The sequence below is a fragment of the Dermacentor silvarum genome, chromosome 3 (assembly GCF_013339745.2).
Source record: "Dermacentor silvarum isolate Dsil-2018 chromosome 3, BIME_Dsil_1.4, whole genome shotgun sequence".
In the NCBI taxonomy this organism is placed as follows: domain Eukaryota; kingdom Metazoa; phylum Arthropoda; class Arachnida; order Ixodida; family Ixodidae; genus Dermacentor; species Dermacentor silvarum.
In genome coordinates this window covers 62,125,445-62,144,508 of record NC_051156.1, presented here as the reverse complement: position 1 = coordinate 62,144,508, position 19,064 = coordinate 62,125,445, and the positions used below count along the sequence as shown (strand labels likewise).

Below are 19,064 nucleotides of genomic sequence, written 5' to 3'. Positions count from 1 at the left end.
TCGTGAGTTCGCGCTGTTATTCGCTCACCTCACCTAAAATCTAGGCCGCTCCCGAACGTATGTGCCACTGGGTATATGAACTTCAATGAACTTCTTTGACGCCAGCTTCGGTATGTGGCACCACGTATGTGCCCCCGGTGCCACTCCGGCGCCACTGGTTATGTGTTTCTAGGAACACTGCCAACGACAAACAGCAGCATGCTAGGCTCTCCGTATCAGTTCGCAACGCGTCGCAAAAGCATTAAGCGTTCGCTGGAGAACTGGTATACGATTAATAAAAAACCATTCTCTACCAAGTGCGTGTTTCACACTTCCAAGCGAGTGTTTCGCATTACGTACATGTCAACTGGAGTTGAGACTGCCTAAATTTTTGTAGGCAATAATTTGCTCATGGAGGGTCTTTTTTTACCTGCACCAAATTTTTAAAAATTGCCTGTGGCAGATAGTGCAAATTGAAACCCTTCATCTAAATTACTCGATGAAGCGGCGATTACTTACACTAAAAGTCAAAATGCTTAATTGAAAAATGATCATAATTATGCTAATAACTTGTTTTAATTAAATACTTAAGCATATAGTAAAATCTGCTTATGAGTTTGTAAGGAATATCGAGTTTGAACTAACTCTGAGGGTGGCACCGGTTTCGGCGTATACGCCGTGCAACTTCCGGCAAAAATGCACTGTTGTCGCGCCTACTCTTTAAAGAAGATGCTGTTCTATGCATTGAAGCACAAAAGTAACTAGAATGCAGCTTGTCGGACATTTTGAAAATTAATATCTCGAAATAGGCGTAGTCTTGAGAATTTGTTCCAAATGTATACGCCTTGCTAACCCACCGGCTACAATTCGTAAATTAAAATATTTGCCGTTAAGTAAGTAATGCAACAGATAATTTCCGTTTTTGTGGTAATTATTCAATTAAGCATTTAGATTTTTTGGAGAAATAGTGGTCGCCTCCTCGAATAACTTAGCTCAAGGGTCAGAATTGTGCTGTCTGACACGGGCAGTATTTTAAAACGTGGTACAAAAAAGCACCCTGTATATTGTGACTGCATCTTCAATTCCAAAATGCAGCAGTTGGAGGGAGTCCTATACATGGATGCGTCCCTCGTCAAGGGCAGCAGCAAATCAGCGGTGGTGGTAACCGACGGGGAACGGTTGATAAACAGCGCTGCAGTGAACACCAGAGAGTCAGCGACAGCAGAGGAAGTGGCCATAGCCCTGGCGCTCGTCCAACCGGGCGCCATGGTAGTGGTTACTGACTCCAAAAGAGCTTACGGCGGCTACAGGAAAGGGGTGATCTCCTCAGAGGCAGCCGCGATATTAACGAAGAAAAGGGCACCGGAGCGAGCCGTAGAGCTCGTATTGGTGCCTGCCCACACAACGGTAGCCGGCAACGTCATAGCCGATTACCATGCCCAAGCGATGACCCTTCGGGCAGGGCAGGACGCCGACACCACCAACCCGGTGTTCACGTACAGAGAGATTACCTCCGAGTATAGGGAGGATCGGCGCACCTTCCCCGAGCCGCACCGCACCCTGAGCAGGGAACAACAAACAATCATCAGGCGCATTCAGGCGGATTCACTTACACACCCTGCCCTGATGAATAAATTCTACCCAGAAACCGAAGAGGACATTTGTCCATTTTGCAAAAACAACACAGGCACCCTCGCACACATCCTGATGGAATGCACGTCACTCAAATCCCCTATACGCCCCATCCCCCCTCCGTCCCCCACTACCCCACACCATGAGCGATGGGAGACGTTACGGTCAAGCCCCGCCCTGTCGATCCAGCTCGCGCTGGCGGCTAGGGGCCAGGAGCTGCTGGCCGTATATGGATCCCGAAACCAGGGGACCACCCCGTCCGTCGTCTGAGAAGACGCCGTCATTTGAGCTCAATAAATGTTTTTCTCTCTTTCTTTCAAAAGCCAATGTTCCGCTAAATCACTTAACGCATTCCTATTTCTTGTTTTTGTGTAGCATGTAATATCTTTTTGTTATATAAATCACATAATTATGTATTATTACCATTAATTTCCGCTTATGAATCCAGAATTTTGCACTAAATTTCAAATGGTTCTTTTCTCGCGCTATATTTTTCCTTCCTACACCATGGAAGGTATGGTTATAGGTATGTTATTGACGTGCCTGCGCACGCCTATAACGTACCCATAACTTACCCCACCACATGGAAATGGGAGGCGGCACTGTCAAGCTCCGGCTTGATGAACCAGTTCGGACTGGTCAACCGAGCGAGAAGGGCAAGTAAGGCCGCTAGACTCCTGGACTGAGGGGACCACCCACAGCGGAGTGGAGGAGCTACTTAAGCTCGATTCTCTGCGTGCTGTTCTGTATTAATTTTCTTCTCTCTCTCTTTCCAGTTTTTGTCCAACCCACCATGGTGACCTTGACGATTTCGGTTGAGATGGACAAACAAACCTACATGACCACTCTCGAAATCTGAGCACGCACTATAGTGAGAGGAGGAGAAGAAGAAAAGGGACCAGAAGAAGCCATGCAGTCGTTGTCGCCGGCTACCTTCCCAGCGGTTGCAGAGAGTGAGCAGGTGCTGACGCCCTATCAGCGCCCACCGGTGACCGAGAGCCCCGCCACGTGCGGCATCGACCCGCAAAAGCCGCAGGACGTGTTCGACGTGACGGGCCACGGTGCCTTCCAGCGGCGCCTGCTGGTCTGCGCGACGCTTTCCACTGCCGTGATGCTGGCCCACTCGCTCGCCTACCGCGTGCTCGCTCGTCCTGTTCGGCACTGGTGCGCACCACCGTATGACTTGGCATTGCTCCCAACCGAAGTCTGGAGGAACGTGGCCATACCGCTGATGCCCGACGGTAGCTTCAGCCAGTGCACCGTCTACGATCCGCCTGTGCCGGTGAGCGCGTAGTCGGCGTGCAGTCCTACCAGCCTCATTACTTACGGAGCGTTTGTCCATGGCGTTCGTCCGCTAGTAAAAACTCTAGCTGCACGCGTGGAGGCTGCAGTGTCGGGTTATTAGCTCTGTGTTACATTCATTATTTGCCCGGTAACGTGGCGCGATGCATGGTCTTCAGCCATTAATCAAACCGCAGACGTGTTATGCGGGATTGTTTCATGTAGCACAATCGGACTTATTATTGCGATAGCAATTATATGGACACTTCAAAGCAGATTTCTGCCGTCGGCGTCGCCGTCGTCGTCGCCGTGAGGTTCCGTATGACGTCAATGGAGATGAAATCGTCGCCACGCGCCGCCGAACGCTGTATGTGCGAGTGAAAGGGCACGAGACGCGCGCTTTCACGGGGAGTGAACGCACGGCGGAGAACAAACGCGCGTTCTGTGCCGTGCTCCCTTAAGGGATGATGATGATGATGATGATGATAAGTGGTTCGTGAGGGAAAGGGAAAGGTTGGCGCTATCTTCTGCAGCCCTTGAGGGAGCACGGCCCAGCGCCATTAAGGGCTGCAGAAGTAGGCGTCTCTTTCCTCCTTTACAAGCACCATATATGTAGAGAAAACGCGCTTCTTCTGACGCACGAAAGGCCGTGGGGGGGAGGGGGAGGGAAGGGAAGGGAGGCGACGTTTAGCTGCGGCATCAAGTGCCTATTTATATCAGATGCTCCGGCAACACTCACCAACGCCGCACGCATTTTGTGCGAACGCGGGCAAAACGCCGTCGGCGTCGACAACAGTTCTACGTGCTGCCGGTGCTGCTGCATGTCCAAGTTTATACAGCTGATAAAGCTACTATCATTACTCCGTATAGCTCTCTACAAATTTGCTATCGCAATTGATGCTTCGCCTTTCAGGTGAAACTGCGACAACTTTTTAATTACGCTACACTTAGCAATGGCTCGGGGCTGATGTACAGCAGTGCTGTACATCAAGAGGACGAAAAGGCGCAGAACAGGCGAAACTGAACCCCCCAACGCTCCACGATAGTAACTGCTGATGCACAGCAGTTCGAAGTTAAACTTTCTCAATGTAGCAGCCGCCGCCATGCTATCAAACTAATATTGACGCGCCTGTAATATTGCCTGTACCCCATATATGCACGGCTTGTCAAGAAAACAAGATCTAGTGGGAGTGAAAATTGATTAAGACTTCATAAGAAATCACCTAAGAATATCAGGATAACAATGTAGCGCCAGCAAGCAAGGACAAAAATAGACGAAGACACCGCTATGCAGATTATTCAAACTGATAGTACGTGTTAAATGGTAGATACGCTCGGCGTTTATATGAATGCGCCGAAACAGGCAACGGCCAAATGGAGCGAGTGCGAGCATCAACAACAAACGTCTTATTCTTCGTCTTCTGCTGGCGCCCGTATTTCTCACTATAATCACTCCCCGGCGAAAAAGGAGCCATCCTGGCGACCTATGGAACAGGTAGCACTGGTGGGTCGTAGTGCGGCTTCAGTCGGTCGATATGAACGGTTTCGCGTCCGCAACGCCGTTGGTCCGTAGATTGGTGAATAGGCTCAACGATGTAGTTGACTGGGGATGTCTGTCGGAGAACCCGGTAAGGGCCGGCGTCCTTTGAGCTGAACTTTGTGGGAAGGCCGGGACCCGGGAGTAGAGGAGGGAACGTGGAGCCATACCGCGTTTCAGGTGAATATGATGAAAAACACAAGCCTGCGTCGACTATGTTTCTGGCTGGCCTGATCTTGCGCGGTAAGTGAGCGGGCGATCTGACGACATTCTTCGGCATAAGTGGCGGCTTCGGATAGAGGAGTACACTCTGAAGCGTCGAGGGGATTCAAAAGAACCGTTTCCATAAACGAGGAAGGTTCGCGACCGTAAAGAAGGGAGAGAATCCTGTGGTAGACTGAGTGGTGCTATTGTAAGCATACGTAACAAAGGGAAGGATGCGGTCCCAGTTAGTGTGGTTAGCGGAAACGTACATGGTGAGCATGTCGCCGAGCGTACGATTAAAGCGTTCAGTCATACCATTGCTTTGCGGATGATATGCGCTTGTAGTTCTACGGACAATGTTGCATTCCCGGAGGAGGGCAGCTACAGCTTCGGAGAGGAATGAACGACCACAGTCACTAAGTAGCTCGCGAGGCGCACCATGTCGAAGAACAAGGTTGCGAAGGATGAACAAGCCGACTTCACGTGCTGTGGCCGCCGGAAGCGCTGAAGTTTCGGCGTTGCGCGTGAGATGGTCCACGTCGACGATAACCCAGCGGTTGCCATCTGGGGTGTACGGTAGAGGGCCGTACAAATCAATGCCGATACGGTCGAAAGGCCGGTAAGGACAAGGCAATGGTTGGAGCGGCCCTGTAATCTTGTTAGGTGGGCTATTGCGGCGTTGGCACTTGGAGCACGAGTGGACGTACTGCCGAACGACGCGGTACATTCCGCCCCAGTAGTATCGAAGCCGGAGGCGTGCACACGTCTTTAGTACACCGGCATGGGCGCATTGCGGATCCGCATGAAAAGAGGCACAGATGTCGGAACGTAAATGGCGAGGAATCACTAGCAACCATTTACGGCCGTGAGAGAGGTAGTTGCGGCGGTACAGAAGCTGGAGACAGACGCAGCACCATACTCATCGGGCAGTGGTGAGTGCGAAAGAGCGTCGGCATCCGAATGCTTACGGCCGGACCGGTAGACAACACGGATGTCATAGTCATGTAGACGAAGCGCCCAACGAGCTAGGCGACCAGAGGGGTCCTTTAACGACGACAACCAGCACAGAGCGTGGTGAACAGTCACGACGTCAAATGGACGGCCATATACGTAAAGACAAAATTTGGTGATTGCCCAAACGATTGCAAAGCATTCTTTTTCGGTGACTGAATAGTTCGTTGCCGCTTTGGTGAGTGTGCGGCTGGCGTAAGAGACGACGTACTCTTCGAAGCCAGACTTACGCTGAGCCAGAATAGCGCCGAGGCCTACTCCACTAGCGTCCGTGTGGATTTCTGTGGGAGCGTCGGGGTCAACGTAGCGTAGGATAGGTGGGGATATCTAAAGATGGCGTAAAATGTGGCGAACGCATCTTCGGAAGCCGTAGACCACGCCGAGATGCCTTGGCTGTCGGCAAGCAGCTGCGTTAAGGGGGCGATTATGGACGCGAAATTACGCACGAATCGGCGAAAGTACGAACACAGTCCGATAAAGCTACAGAGTTCTTTCAGCGTAGACGGCCTGGGGAACTCGGCGACGGCACGAAGCTTTGCAGGGTCGGGAAGGACATCCTTGCTGACAACATGGCCTAAGATGGTAAGTCGGCGGGCAGCAAAGTGGCACTTCTTCAAGTTAAGCTGCAATCCAGCGTCTGAAAGGCAAGTCAGGACGCTTGCGAGGCGGTTAAAATGGGGGGAAAAGTCCTCCGAAAAGACTACGACGTTGTCCATGTAGCACAGACACGTGTGCCATTTGAGGCCTCTAAGAATGTTGCCCATGAGACGTTCGAAATTGGCAGGCGCATTACAAAGGCCGAATGGCATCACGTTAAAGTCACATAAACCGTCTGGGGTTACAAACGCAGTCTTGGGACGGTCCGGTTCATTCATAGGGACCTGGCAGTACCCAGATCGAAGGTCCAAAGAGGAGAAGAACTCTGCTCCTTGCAAGCAATCGAGGGCGTCGTCGATTCTGGGCAGCGGATAAACACCTTTTCGTGCGATCTTGTTAAGGCGCCTATAATCAACGCAGAATCTAATGTTACCGTCCTTTTTCTTTACCAGCACAACTGGGGAATTAGCCCAAGGGCTGTGTGAGGGCTATATTACGCCAGGATGAAGCATATCGTTGACTTGTTCATCAATGACACGGGGCTCAGCATGAGAAACTCGGTATGGACGCTGGCGCAGGGGTGCATGGGTGCCAGAGTCAATGTGGTGAACGATGGCGGATGTGCGGCCCAAGGAAGACTGCTTATGATAGAACGACGTCCGAAAGCGGGCGAGCAGCTCCAAGAGTTGGGTACGCTGTGCAGGTGGGAGTGTGGAATCAATTGACGGGAGGAATGCCTCTAAGGAGGACGAATCGGCGGAGGTAGCAGGAGTAATGGTGTCGACGAGAAGACCTACCGTGTCGTCAGGCAGTTGAGTAGAGTATGCGGAATCAATATCCTCAAGCCGACCTATACATTCACCATGATATAACGTGGCTGTGGAAGACAACCGATTCGTGACAAATGGCGCTGCAACAGTTTTCGACCGTGAGAACTGCTAAAGGGAGGAGGGAGTTTTTGCGAGAGGTGAAGGCTTCGGAGGGCGCAAACAGGGCGGTGGAATCGGAAGCAGAGCCGCAAAAAGTGGCACAAAAACAGAAGACAAAGGAGGGATGTCAGTGTCCGCAGCGACGACCACTCGAGAAGGTGGCTAGTCAGATGCGGCGGCACACATCGGCGACAACTCAAGTTCGGCACGCGCACAGTCAACAACAGCATGGTTAGTAGCGAGAAAGTCCCAACCCAAAATAACGTCGTGAGAACATGGCGAAAAAACGACAAATTCGACTGCGTACAAAATGTCCTGTATGACAAGACGAGCTGTGCATGCCACTGAAGGTTGAATGTGGTGCGCGGTTGCGGTACGCAGAGAGACATCGGAAAGCGGTATCGTTATCTTTTTTTAACTTGCGGCACAGTTATCCACTAAGAACAGACACAGCAGCACCAGTATCGACGAGTGCTTGCACAGAAACACCTTCGATAGTCACGGTTATTTCGTTCGCAGGTAGAAATCGAGGCCCTGAAGTTGTCGACACGTGCGCAGTTCTTGCCTCCGGAACTGCGAGGGCTAGTTTTCCGCTTGGACTAGTGGGGGGCGACGAACTATTGGGGAAAGTGAATGGCGACGTGGTGAGGGCGACCCACGTGTGTCGTAGTCACGGCGACTCGGTGAGCCAGTGTCCGTCGTTGAATGGGAGGACATCGGGCGCTGTGGCTCAGAACGAAAGTAGTCCCGATTGTCTTCGCCCGCACTAGGACGGAAGTCACGACGACGGCAGAAACGTGCGACATGGCCAGACAGATAACAGAAGTAGCAAATAGGCCTGTTATCCGGGGTGCTCCAAGGATTAGTGGACGGCGGCGCGGGACGGCGAAAAGGTGGCGGGTTCAGGTGGACAGGCGCGCGCGCAGCGAAGAAGGCATTTGCTGGTCGACCAGGGTCCGGGCTGAGTGGCATTGCTGGTGACTGTCTGCGTGCGACTTCAGCGTAGGTCAGAGGAGCGGAAACAGGCGGATGCTGGAAGGTGGTTGGTAGCGTCTCAGAAATTTGCTCCTCTATGGCCTGTCGTAGCGTCGGAGCAAGGCCCTGCGCTGAGGCCAGCACGCAGGGAACACGGGACAATTGCCGGGCCACTTCCTCTTGGACCAACTGCCTGCATCTGCTACCATAACATTGTGGTGTCAGTAGAAACGGCGCCTACAGTGAATGATGACATGTCGGCCGGATCAGAGCTCGGGAGTTGTCTAGAAATGCGCTGTTTCCGCAACTCGTCATAGCTCTGACAGTACTGAACTACGTCTGCGACAGTTTGGGGATTTTTGGCAATCAGTATTTGGAAAGCGTCGTCCTCAATCCCCTTCATGATGTGTCTGATTTTATCAGCTTCGGACATAGCAGGGTTGATGCGACGGCAGAGGTCCACAATATCCTTAATGTAGGGCGTGAAGTACTCGCCGGATTGCTGGGCGCGACCGCGTAAGCGTTGTTCCGCGCGGAGCTTGCAAATAGCGGGATGGCCGAAGACTTCCGCTCGTTTTAAAGGATGCCCAATTGGCAATATCAGCTTCGTGGTTGTGGAACCACACCTGTGCTACGCCCGCCAGGTAAAAGTTGACGTTACTGAGCTTGTCACCCTCATCCCACTTATTGTGGGCGCTTACCCGCTCATACGAAGTGAGCCAGTCCTCGACGTCGTGCTCGTCGGTGCCGTTGAAAATGACAGGATCTCGTTGTTGGGGTACGCCGGAGCAGGCGACCACCGGTGGTGCGGGAGCACCTTGCTGGGGCATGTCGTCAGGCATTGCCGAGGCTGGGGGTAGAGTCCGGGTACGGAGTTCCAGGATGAAATGGGAACGAGCACGCTCCACCAATTGATAGTACGCGTTTAATGGTAGATACGCTCGTCGTTTATATGAACGCGCCGAAACAGGCAACGGCCAAACGGAGCGAGCGCGAGCACCAACAACAAACGTCTTATTCTTCGTCTTCTGCTGGCGCCCGTATTTCTCACTACAAAACCATTAACTTGAACATTCTCGAGAAAATTGCTACATTTTTAGACAATGTACAACTGCGCCACTCTTGGTAAAAACGTCCTATTATACTGCACCTTCCCAAGAGGTCGTCTCCTTATCAACCAAGTCGATAGCCGTAGACATAACAGATATTTCACCATTCCGCCTGATAGCTTCGACCTCTATAATTTCACGCACGTCCTTATCTCTGTGTCTGACAATAATAACGCAATGATTAAAGAAGCTCAGCCGCACTCTTGACAGTGAACACAGAGATAAGCGTCGCGGTTATTCCTTACATTTAAACTACGTTTCCCTCAGGCGATCAATAAGGCATCGTCCTCTTTGTTCTATGCATATGCTACCACAAGACACAGGCAGCTCATATACCATTGCCTCTACACACGTGCACGAATTCCATTAAAATTCGTGACTTTCTGTCAGCATGTAGAATCTGTGCAAGAGCATTTTTATCTACGTCGGATAGTCACGCGTGACCCGGACTCTCACAAGGAAATGTACAGTTTCCGTGACGGCAGCGCCAGATCACATTGCTTAGAGAGCGTGGAATTGCAACATCCAGGGACCACGCTGGCACGCTAGTACTGAACTGACATTCGAGCACGGCCATGCTTGTATGTCCTATTTTCTGGATTATAAGCTGCATTTTTGTATAAGTCCCACTCCCGAATTTTCACGAGATTTGAAGAAACGTTTGTATATAAGGCACACTGGTGTAAGACGCACCTATTTTAACTCGCTTGGCATGATGATACGCGATTATGCAAGCTTGTATAGTCATAGCAAAATTCCTTACTTATCCATCTTATGGCACTGAATTTTATCTCAGCAAAGCTTTTACGAGCCAATAATTCTAGTAAGAAATATTTCAATCAAAACTCCTCTTAGAAGCAGAAAGCTAGCATTTATTGCTCCTCACGAAGCCATCGAATGCCTCGTCGTTCTACGCAGTCAAAAAAGTCAACAACTTCGGCTGGCACCATGGCTGGGTGACCGCTGCCTGCTTCTGAATAACGTTTAGGAGATGTTGCAGGCACGTCGCTGGCATAGCCTCTGCGACTTCTTGCGCGCGCGATTAAATTATGATGATGACAACGAAGTGGTGCTTTTTGTAACTGGCATATCTCGGGTATATACGGCAGGCATTGCCAGATCCTGACTGGGATCTTGCCACTGTCGTTGAAAAGAAAAGTGTACAATCATTGCATTCGATCGGAGCTAACATATGGGGCAGAAACTTTGAGGTTAACAAAGAAGCTCGATAACAAATTAAGGACCGCACAAAGAGCGATGGAACGCAAAATTTTAGGTGTAAGGTTAAGAGACAGGAAGAGACAGGTGTTGATCAGAGAGCAATCGGGGACAGCCGATATTCTAATTGACATTAGGGAAAAAAATGGAGCTAGGCAGGCCATGTAATGCGCAGGATGGATAACCGATGTTCCATTAGAGTTACAGAATGGATACCAAGAGAAGGGAAGCGCAGTCGAGGACTGCAGAAGACTAGGTGGGGTGGTGAAGGTAGGAAACTTGCAGGCGCAAGTTGGAATCAGCTAGCGCAAGACAGGGGTTTTTGGAGATCACAGGGAGAGGCCTTCGTCATGCAGTGGTCATAAATACAGGCTGATGATGATGATATCTCGGGTACGACGACGTACAATAAAGAACTGCAGCATCATTTCTTTATTTATTGAGTGAGTGTCATTGGTTTAGCCTTTTCCTTAAGAAATACTAAGTTATAACAGCAAACTAGTACGCGTGACCTCCAATCACGGAGGCATCTATATCAGCACCAATGGGCTGCTTGAATTTTGCACTTCTGGCTACCCGCGGGCTGCCAGAGCCAGCCAGAGCGCCTTCGTTTTTCTCGGATTGCCCCGCCCAACGCGCGACTCACTTCCGCCGCGCGTTCGTTTTAGTCGGGCTGGAAGCTTCTGGCTCAAGGAGGTTGAAAAAAAAAACAGTTATTTTTTTTCAAGCTCCTTGTTCTGGTTACCCGCGGGCTGCCAGAACCAGCCAGGACCATTTTGGTCAGGCAGCTCTATGGAAGTTCTCTGGCTAGCAGACGACAAACAGAGGCGATGAGCGCTCGCCGCCATCTTTGTGGGGACTTGACGGATTCGAACGCGTGCACTTGTGACTTATACCTCGCTCAGCCAACTGGCTTGCGTCGAACGCTAGCGCACGCCGCCCCGGCGCTGGCGTGCTTGTGGACTTCGTCTCAGAAGGCGCTCGCGTAATCGTCGGAACGATTCCCGACGTAGGCGCGGTGCGTGGATCGCTGATTGCATTACTTCTATCGTTATCGTACTAGGATTCTAACGCCCCGAATTCCGCCTTGCGACGCGGTGCCATACGAACGGCGGCGAACCATTTGAAGCTTTCTTTTGTTTGTGTCCCGTGAATGCATCTTCTCGGCCGTGAACAGCGCGCTGCGCTCTCGATCATGCTTGCATGGTTCTTCATCGTGTACCGCGCAAGTTGTCGAAGTTGTAGACGCTCATTCCCGCACATTGCGGTGCTTTTTCGGTTCACGTCTTTTTCTGGTGGTATCGGTTTTCACATTGCTCGCGTATATGCGGCGATATGTCTTTTTTTCTGCAGTTAGCGTAGGCATCGCAGCTAACCCGTGTTCGCTCCGCCTCTCCATCGTTTCTTAGGTGGCAACTCGAAACCGATGCGTTCTAACTATATATAGGCCGTTGATGTTAAAGGAATGCACTGGTTGAGATGAGTAATGACCACACGTACATTAGCTTTATTACTGCCCTCATGATCGACCAATACTATTTTTTCCTGTGAAGCTTTTCGCGGGTTACAGGCGGCGTGCTTTTCACGCGCCAGCCGCAGCCCCAGCTCTTTTTGCACAAGAGCAGAATTAAGAGGACCACCATCAGCCAAAACAAACTTTCTGAAATCGAATTCAAGCATGTACGAAATTTTATGCATATAAGACGTACCCAACATCCTGCTTTTTCGTGTCTTGTCAAATGATGTCAAATGTCGCCGGTGGCCGACGTGATCGCTATACGAGCAGGCATCCTCGAGCGATTGCTTTAGCTACCACTTAGGTGCGATTTGGCGTTTTGGAATTGGACGCGTCGCACGCCGTTTGTTGCGCTGTGCACCGTGAGCTGCACAGTGTGCGTCCTGTGCCGAGTCGCGCGAAATCTCGCAAAAGTGATCGTATTCCTGAATGCAACTATATATATTTCCGAGGTGGCAAGACAGAATTGGGCCAACTACGCCACACGCGCGACGCCCACGCCGGTCGCTGCCATGCTGGTAGCATGTTTACATTTATCCCGTGGCTAGCGCTGTCCCGGCGTTCGATTTTGCAAACTTCGGGCAGCTCCGGGTTGTCTTGGGATCCCAGCTCACGTGACTTCCTATCAGAACCGGAACTAGCTGGCTGCCAGTGGGCTTCCAGAACTCCGAAAATCGACGAAGCCCAATGTTTGGGATCGGGCAAGTTGGTGTTCTATGTTACAGTGCGCACATGTCTGCTGTCTTTGTCCCGGTGTCGCCACGGTTGCCCCGCTGTCATACAAGATTTTATTTCTTTCTGAGTTTTGCCGGGCATTGTTTCTTGTACTCATAAAAAGAAACACGGTCAAATTGGCGGCGCGAGCATGTATGGTTTTACGCACATATAAGTCGTACCGTTCTGTAAGACGCACCAACCAAAATTTCAGAAACAAAATACGCTACTTACAGTCCGGAAAACACGGTAATCACGGACAACTTTCTATGGCCATGAAGGGACAGCTACCTAGTCAAAGTATGTACAAAACCGGTACTGAAAATAGTCCCACATTCTCATTCGCGGTAGTTTAAAGTTGTTACTATGCTGCAGTCTTACTGCTATCGCTTGGTTTAAGCTGGGAAAGCGAAAACAAACATCGTACTTGCGACAGCAAAATAAAACAAAGTGCACCCCTGATTTTCGAGTCTTCCTCAAAATTCTTCCGCGTTTGGGCTAATACAAAACAGTAGCACGTGGAAGGTACGCTGATTCAGTGTCTGTTCGCAAGAAACCTAATGCGCAATCAAGATAAGTGGAGATCGCAGGGAGAGGCCTTTGTCCTGCAGGAGACAGAAATATAAGGTGATGATGACGATGATGCAGTAACACACGCGGAGAAGCTTTGCCTTCCCTTCAATGTCACAGAGAGTTGTCCGCGACCATAGAAAATGTTGCCCGTTCACAATGACCTCTAGTCGGCCTCCATCTCGAGGCGAACGTTTCCGCGTTTTCTATCATGCCGTATGTGTTCGAATGCTGCGGCGGATCGGGCAACTCATCGCTTATCAGGTTCCAGGAAACCATGAAACAGGCGCGTGTCTGTCACTCTTCTAATTAGTGTCGTTTCCGTCGCAGCTCAAACAGCCGGGTGGCATCGGTTGATCTTGTTTCTAGCTGAATCAGCCGCGCCGCCGTCTGGTGCAGCGCCCGGTGCTCATAAGGGGGAGCTTCAGCTTGTCCGAAAATCTGTTACCCTGCAGGGAATAGGGGATTCGCAAATATAGACTACATCAAAAACGCTGCAGCGACACCGCGCAAAGTTTTGTCCAACATAAAGCCGTTATAATCATTCTTCGTTATATCGTTCTAATTGTTATGATCATTCTCGCAGAAGCAGAATAAAACCGAAGTGCATGTTGACATTTACGCCACTACCGGCGTCTCACACTAACGGGTAAGTATAACACACGGTGATCACTGCAGTAGAAGCTCCGCGTCCGTTCTGATTAAGCTCTTCACCATAAGGTGGCACCACCATTGCGGCTTAACATGTCTACCTGTCCGGTAATCAAAACAAGACTGATTATCACAGGAAGATGGAATGTTTAAGTTATCAACACTGATCAAACAAGAGATACCCTGGAGCAAACGTTTATACAAGGGGACTTGTCTTCATCAGAGCACCATTCTATTACTCTGACGAAGATAGTTTTCTTGTCAAAACGATTGGCTTCGGCGACATTCCTCGTTTGAGAACTCTTGACCTATCAGATAACCCTGTGCTTCGCGAAAGACCTGTATTCCCCGTTACGAGAGCTCAATGCCCGAAAACGTTTCCAGCTAGCTTATATTTCATCTGCGCCACCCCTTTTCTCGCACATGGCAGGATCTCGCCAACGCCGACCGCCGCGTGGTTCCTTGCGAGCGGTGGCAATACGACGAGGCGAACGAAAGCATCGTGGACCAGTGGGACCTGGTGTGCCGCCACCGCTGGTTGTTGCCCTTGTCTTCGCTGCTGTATTTGGTAGGCGCCCTGCTGGGCCTGCCACTCGTTGGCCTGGCGGCCGACTGCCTGGGCCGCAAGCCGGTGATTATCTGTTGCGTGGCGGCGCTGCTGTTCGCCGGCACAAGTTGTGGCGTGGCGCGTTCCTTCGACAGCTTCGTCCTATCGCGCCTGGCCGTGGCCGTGACCTCGGGCGGCGCCCAGCTTTTGCTGTTCGTGCTGCTCTACGAGGCGTGCGATAACGGGCACCGGCTGACTTTCAGCCTGCTCTGCTGGGGCCCCGCGTCGGCGCTGCTCCCTCTCGTCTTCAAGCTGAGCAGCGTTATGGACGAGCACTGGGAGAAGACTCAGGTGGTGCTCATGGTGCCCACGTGCCTCCTCGTCTCTGTCTGCTTCCTGCTTGAGGAGTCGGCCGCCTGGCTGCTGGCGTCACGGCAGCCGCGCCTGGCCGAAGAAGCGGCGCTCGCCGTGGCAGTTGTCAACGGCGTGCCGCTGACTGGGGCCAAGCTGGCCTTCGCGGCACTGCTCATGCAAGCCAAGGCTCAAGACCGGTCCGCACGTGAAAGCACTTTTTGGTTCACGCAGACGGCTATCTTGCGGAAGAAGGTATTTCGCGGCCACAACGTGCCGGAACTCTGTTCGTGGTTCACGGTCATGCTTGCCTTCTACGGAACCAACCTCGGGTCAGGTGAAACCGCGCCACACTCATTCTTGGGCAGCATCGCTGTGGTCTTCCTCGTGAGTGCCATGCACACTGCCATCTACTGGAGCATGACACGGTTCGGCCCAAGACACACTTTTGCGGCGGTTATGTGGCTCCTGGCGCTGCAGTCAATCGTCCAGGCGAGCAAAGTTGACCGTGTGACGGCCGTCGTGGGCTACGCCGTAACAGCCACTGCCATGGGTGCCACTTACGTTTACTCGGTCGAGAGATTCCCGAGCGAGGTGCGCTGTGTGGGCATGGGAGCCTGCTACTCTGTGGGCTGCATCGGTGCCGTTGTCGCGTTGGTTACCGAGCTTATCTGGGACTCTCCGAGGCAGACGCTTCACGGGATCGCAGCCGTGCTCGCTTTTCTCTGCCTCATCGGCCTCCACCAGCTACCCTATGTAGTCGGTGTCAAGAGCCGCAAGGACCACTCTAACGGGGCCGAGCGCAAGAAAGTCATGCAAAAGTCGCTGGTTCCCATCAGGGCCGCTGTGGCTAATTCGATGGCGAGGCGTGCACCCAGGTCATCGTCCATTGGTTTCAGGAGAAGCTCCAAAGCACAGGCTCCCACCGATAACGGCTCCTCGTGCTCCGCGCGCGATCCGCTGCACGACGAAGCGTTGCACGTGGACGCAGTCGGCGCTGACGTGGTACTGCACGACCACCAAGCACAGGCTGGATCGACAAACACTTGCACTTCGCACGGAGATGCAGGACAGGCCGACACGCACGCCAGCGATTTTTAAGGACATGGCGGATGTTTTCTTTCTATCAATTCCTTCTAATGACACCTTATCGCACAATATAAAATTATTTCTTCTGGCATGCTGTTCTTGCTCTTTAAACTTGGTTCTACGCTTGAGTTACATGTTTCATTAGTCTGCCGTATGTGTTTTTATTGGAGTATTGCCCTTCTCCGGCACAGAATATAGCGTTTTAAATTATGAAGTTTGACGTGCCAAAACGACGATCTGACTATGCGGTACGCCGTAATGGGGGACTCCGGACAAATCTGGACCACCTGGGGTTCTTTAGGCGCACCTAAATATAAGTACACGGGTGTTTTCGCACTTTGCCCCCGTCGAAATTCCATCGCGGGATCGAATCCGTGGCCGGGATTCGATCCCGCGATTTCGTGCTTATGAGCCACTAAGCAACCACGGCGGGTAATATAGCGTTTCAGAAAACCGCGATGCTATATCACACACCAGGGTGGTTCAGCCTGCGCCGCCTGTGGTAATACTCGTGTGGACTATAGGACACTGTCACATGTAAGAGGCCGCCTGTGGCGAGAAAAGAAGACGACGACGATCGCGGAGCGTTCCGAACGGCGCGAGCGCTTGAGGCACGCGAGCCGAGGTGTAATCCGCGAGGGAGAAGCATCGAAGCGGTATTATCGACGTGGCTCTTGAGCTGGAAGGTCGCTTAGTCAGCCATGCTCTGACGACGCGAGAGCGGAGGACCCGGCCACGAAGCTCGTGAAGCTGCCATGGCCCAGGTGTAGCTGTAGTCCTCGGAATCGTCCGAGCGAAGCTCCTGTGACCGGCTGCTGCTGCTCACGGTGGTTCCGGTCTTCTTCTCGAGAATCCCTCTTCCTCGGCCAAGCCCATTCAACCGATAATCACTGTGACACCGGGCTGCCATGCCGATCGACGTATGGCGAAGAACGCTTCGCGAAGCCTAACCCGACAAGTGACACGTCAGCGGCGGCTACCGGGGCACCAGCCACGTACTGGGTCAGGTCAACGGAACCGCGAGGCGTCGGCACTTACGGCGCCCGCAACGTTTCGGACGAGCCAGACGTGGACTCAACAAGAACTTCAAACCGACGGCTCGTAAGGACACGCACTTCCATATTGCGACGCATTTAGGCCGGGGCCAGGGTGGCCAGACTTTGACGAGACAGCACTAAGACTGACGTAGAGACTGTAAGACGGAGTTAGGCTCCGAGACCGAGATAGATTATTTTCTGGTAGTGTTGTATTTAGTTAGAGTTTTGTATTTTCTATTGAGTGAGGATATTTGGCTGAGTTATGGTTTTAGTGTTGTGTGTCTTGTGCCTTTACCGTCCCTGTATATATTAAATCCTTGTTTGTTGTGCTGCCAGTCGTCTCTCCTCCATCGAGAGTAGCGCCTGTACGCAACTCTCCGGCTCCCAAGCAAATAGAAGGTGACAGACACACGCCGAGAATGTCATGTCGAATGGCGCATCCTTGCATGTTCCGATTCTTTACACCGCTTCGCTGAGGAATTTCGGTAAATCAAGGTGTGGAAATTGCATTACGAGGGCGACCCTTTCATAGTTCCACCTTATGTTTATAAACAACCCTGTCTGCTGCCCTTCTGTCTGTGTATATATATATAAGAAGAAATAAACTTTATTGACAGAGCCGGCACTTTGCTTTTAGTGGCCTCAGGTGTCGGCTCGAACTCCTTGGACTCGGGCGGCATCTTCGGCTTGCCGGACGGCCCAGAGCTGGTCTTCTAGCTCCGAACATTTCAGAGCCTGTATAAAACATTATTTTCATATATAGATTTGCATGGTGAGGTATCAGGTAGAGTTGCTTGATATACGACACCTGATCACGCCAATGGAAATAAGAAGGTAAAAACAGTTAAACAGATTAGCTTCGTCATTTTAACGAGCATTATCGATGTCGGAATTAACAACTTGAGTCTAAAGGTTTTGATACTACATGTAAAGGTATTAACTTTGGCAACCTCCGCGCGCGGTCGCGATGACAAGAGTGCTTATAGAGTGTCACGTTTGCATTGGCTACGTTCAAGTAATTTAAACCACTGCAGAACACAACAGCCATTTTCGTCACTGGTGGAGCAAACAGGTGTAGCGGGAAGCAGACACACACACACGTATTCCTTGGCGACAGCGTTATAACGAAACACGTGTCTTTTGTTGTAAGGAGACAAATCGGTAAGCAAATAAGACGAAAGACGAGTTGGCCATAGTGGAGGACTGGACTTTTTTTCAATACATTACAAAGCACCACCACACAACGACAACGTGACAGGTATCCCGGCGCTCTGTCACTATGTCATTTGGGTACTTATGCTTTTGTTACAAGAAAACAAGCTGATTTGGCTCATATCAGTCCTGATATTGTGGTTGTAGAAAGCATTTTCTGGATGCGAATCTCGAATGATTCTTAATTTTGAGAAGCAGCAGCTATATGACCACAGGAGCACGAACAATACAAGCACTAGCTGTGGCTATCGTCGTAGATCTTTGTGGGTGGACGATTAGTTCAGGGTGTAGAACTGCACTCCAACCGGAAACCGTACCCGAACCGGAGTTCTGGCTGAAACTAAGCCTGAACCCACACCAATATTTTTATAACGTGTCTGAACCCGAGCCGAACCTGAACCGTGAAAAATAATAACGGTTGCCGGTTCAGCACGAAACGGTACAAGCACTTAGTGTACAAACGGGTGCTATTACAGAGCGATTCTTCGACGTAATTAGTTTTAATCGGTGCATCCCACGAGCACATCGCTACGACGCACGGTAACAATTAACGGCTGTAAACCGGAACAGGAAACGTGCTTTTCTTCAGTAAGGTCTTGATGAGGGCTAGTTGGTTCATGATTTAGAAATGAGGTTTGAACAGCGCGAATAAAACAAGGACAGGAAGAAACAAATACCACAAACAAGTGCTTTTCTTGCGTGCCACGGATCAACGCACGTTTGACGCCTCCAGATGGAGTTCAATGCTTTTCGATTTCTGTAAATCAATCTCGGGGCGCAATATGCGTGATATCCGGCTTTTTTGTCTGCGCTCAGTCAGCGCAAGACTCTGAGCCACGTGCAGTTGCGTAAGGAACATCGTCACGAAATTTATCGAAAGCAGTCTTCGTTTATTGTTCAGGCGC

General features: G+C 51.2%; 1 protein-coding gene across 1 annotated transcript; it reads left to right on the top strand.

Moving 5' to 3' along the window:
* Window positions 1–2,521: 2,521 nt before the first annotated feature.
* On the top strand, window positions 2,522–15,922 carry LOC119444425 (solute carrier family 22 member 7). Its single transcript, XM_037708826.1, has 2 exons — window positions 2,522–2,893; window positions 14,354–15,922. Exons 1-2 carry the CDS (start codon window positions 2,522–2,524, stop codon window positions 15,920–15,922), a joined length of 1,941 nt encoding a protein of 646 aa, XP_037564754.1.
* The last annotated feature ends 3,142 nt before the right edge of the window (window positions 15,923–19,064 follow it).

Excerpts from the sequence above, each read along its gene's own strand:
- LOC119444425 (XM_037708826.1), top strand. The coding sequence starts at position 2,522 with ATGCAGTCGTTGTCGCCGGCTACCTTCCCAGCGGTTGCAGAGAGTGAG. Across the intron at positions 2,894-14,353 it reads TCTACGATCCGCCTGTGCCG|GATCTCGCCAACGCCGACCG; the intron begins GTGAGCGCGTAG and ends CGCACATGGCAG.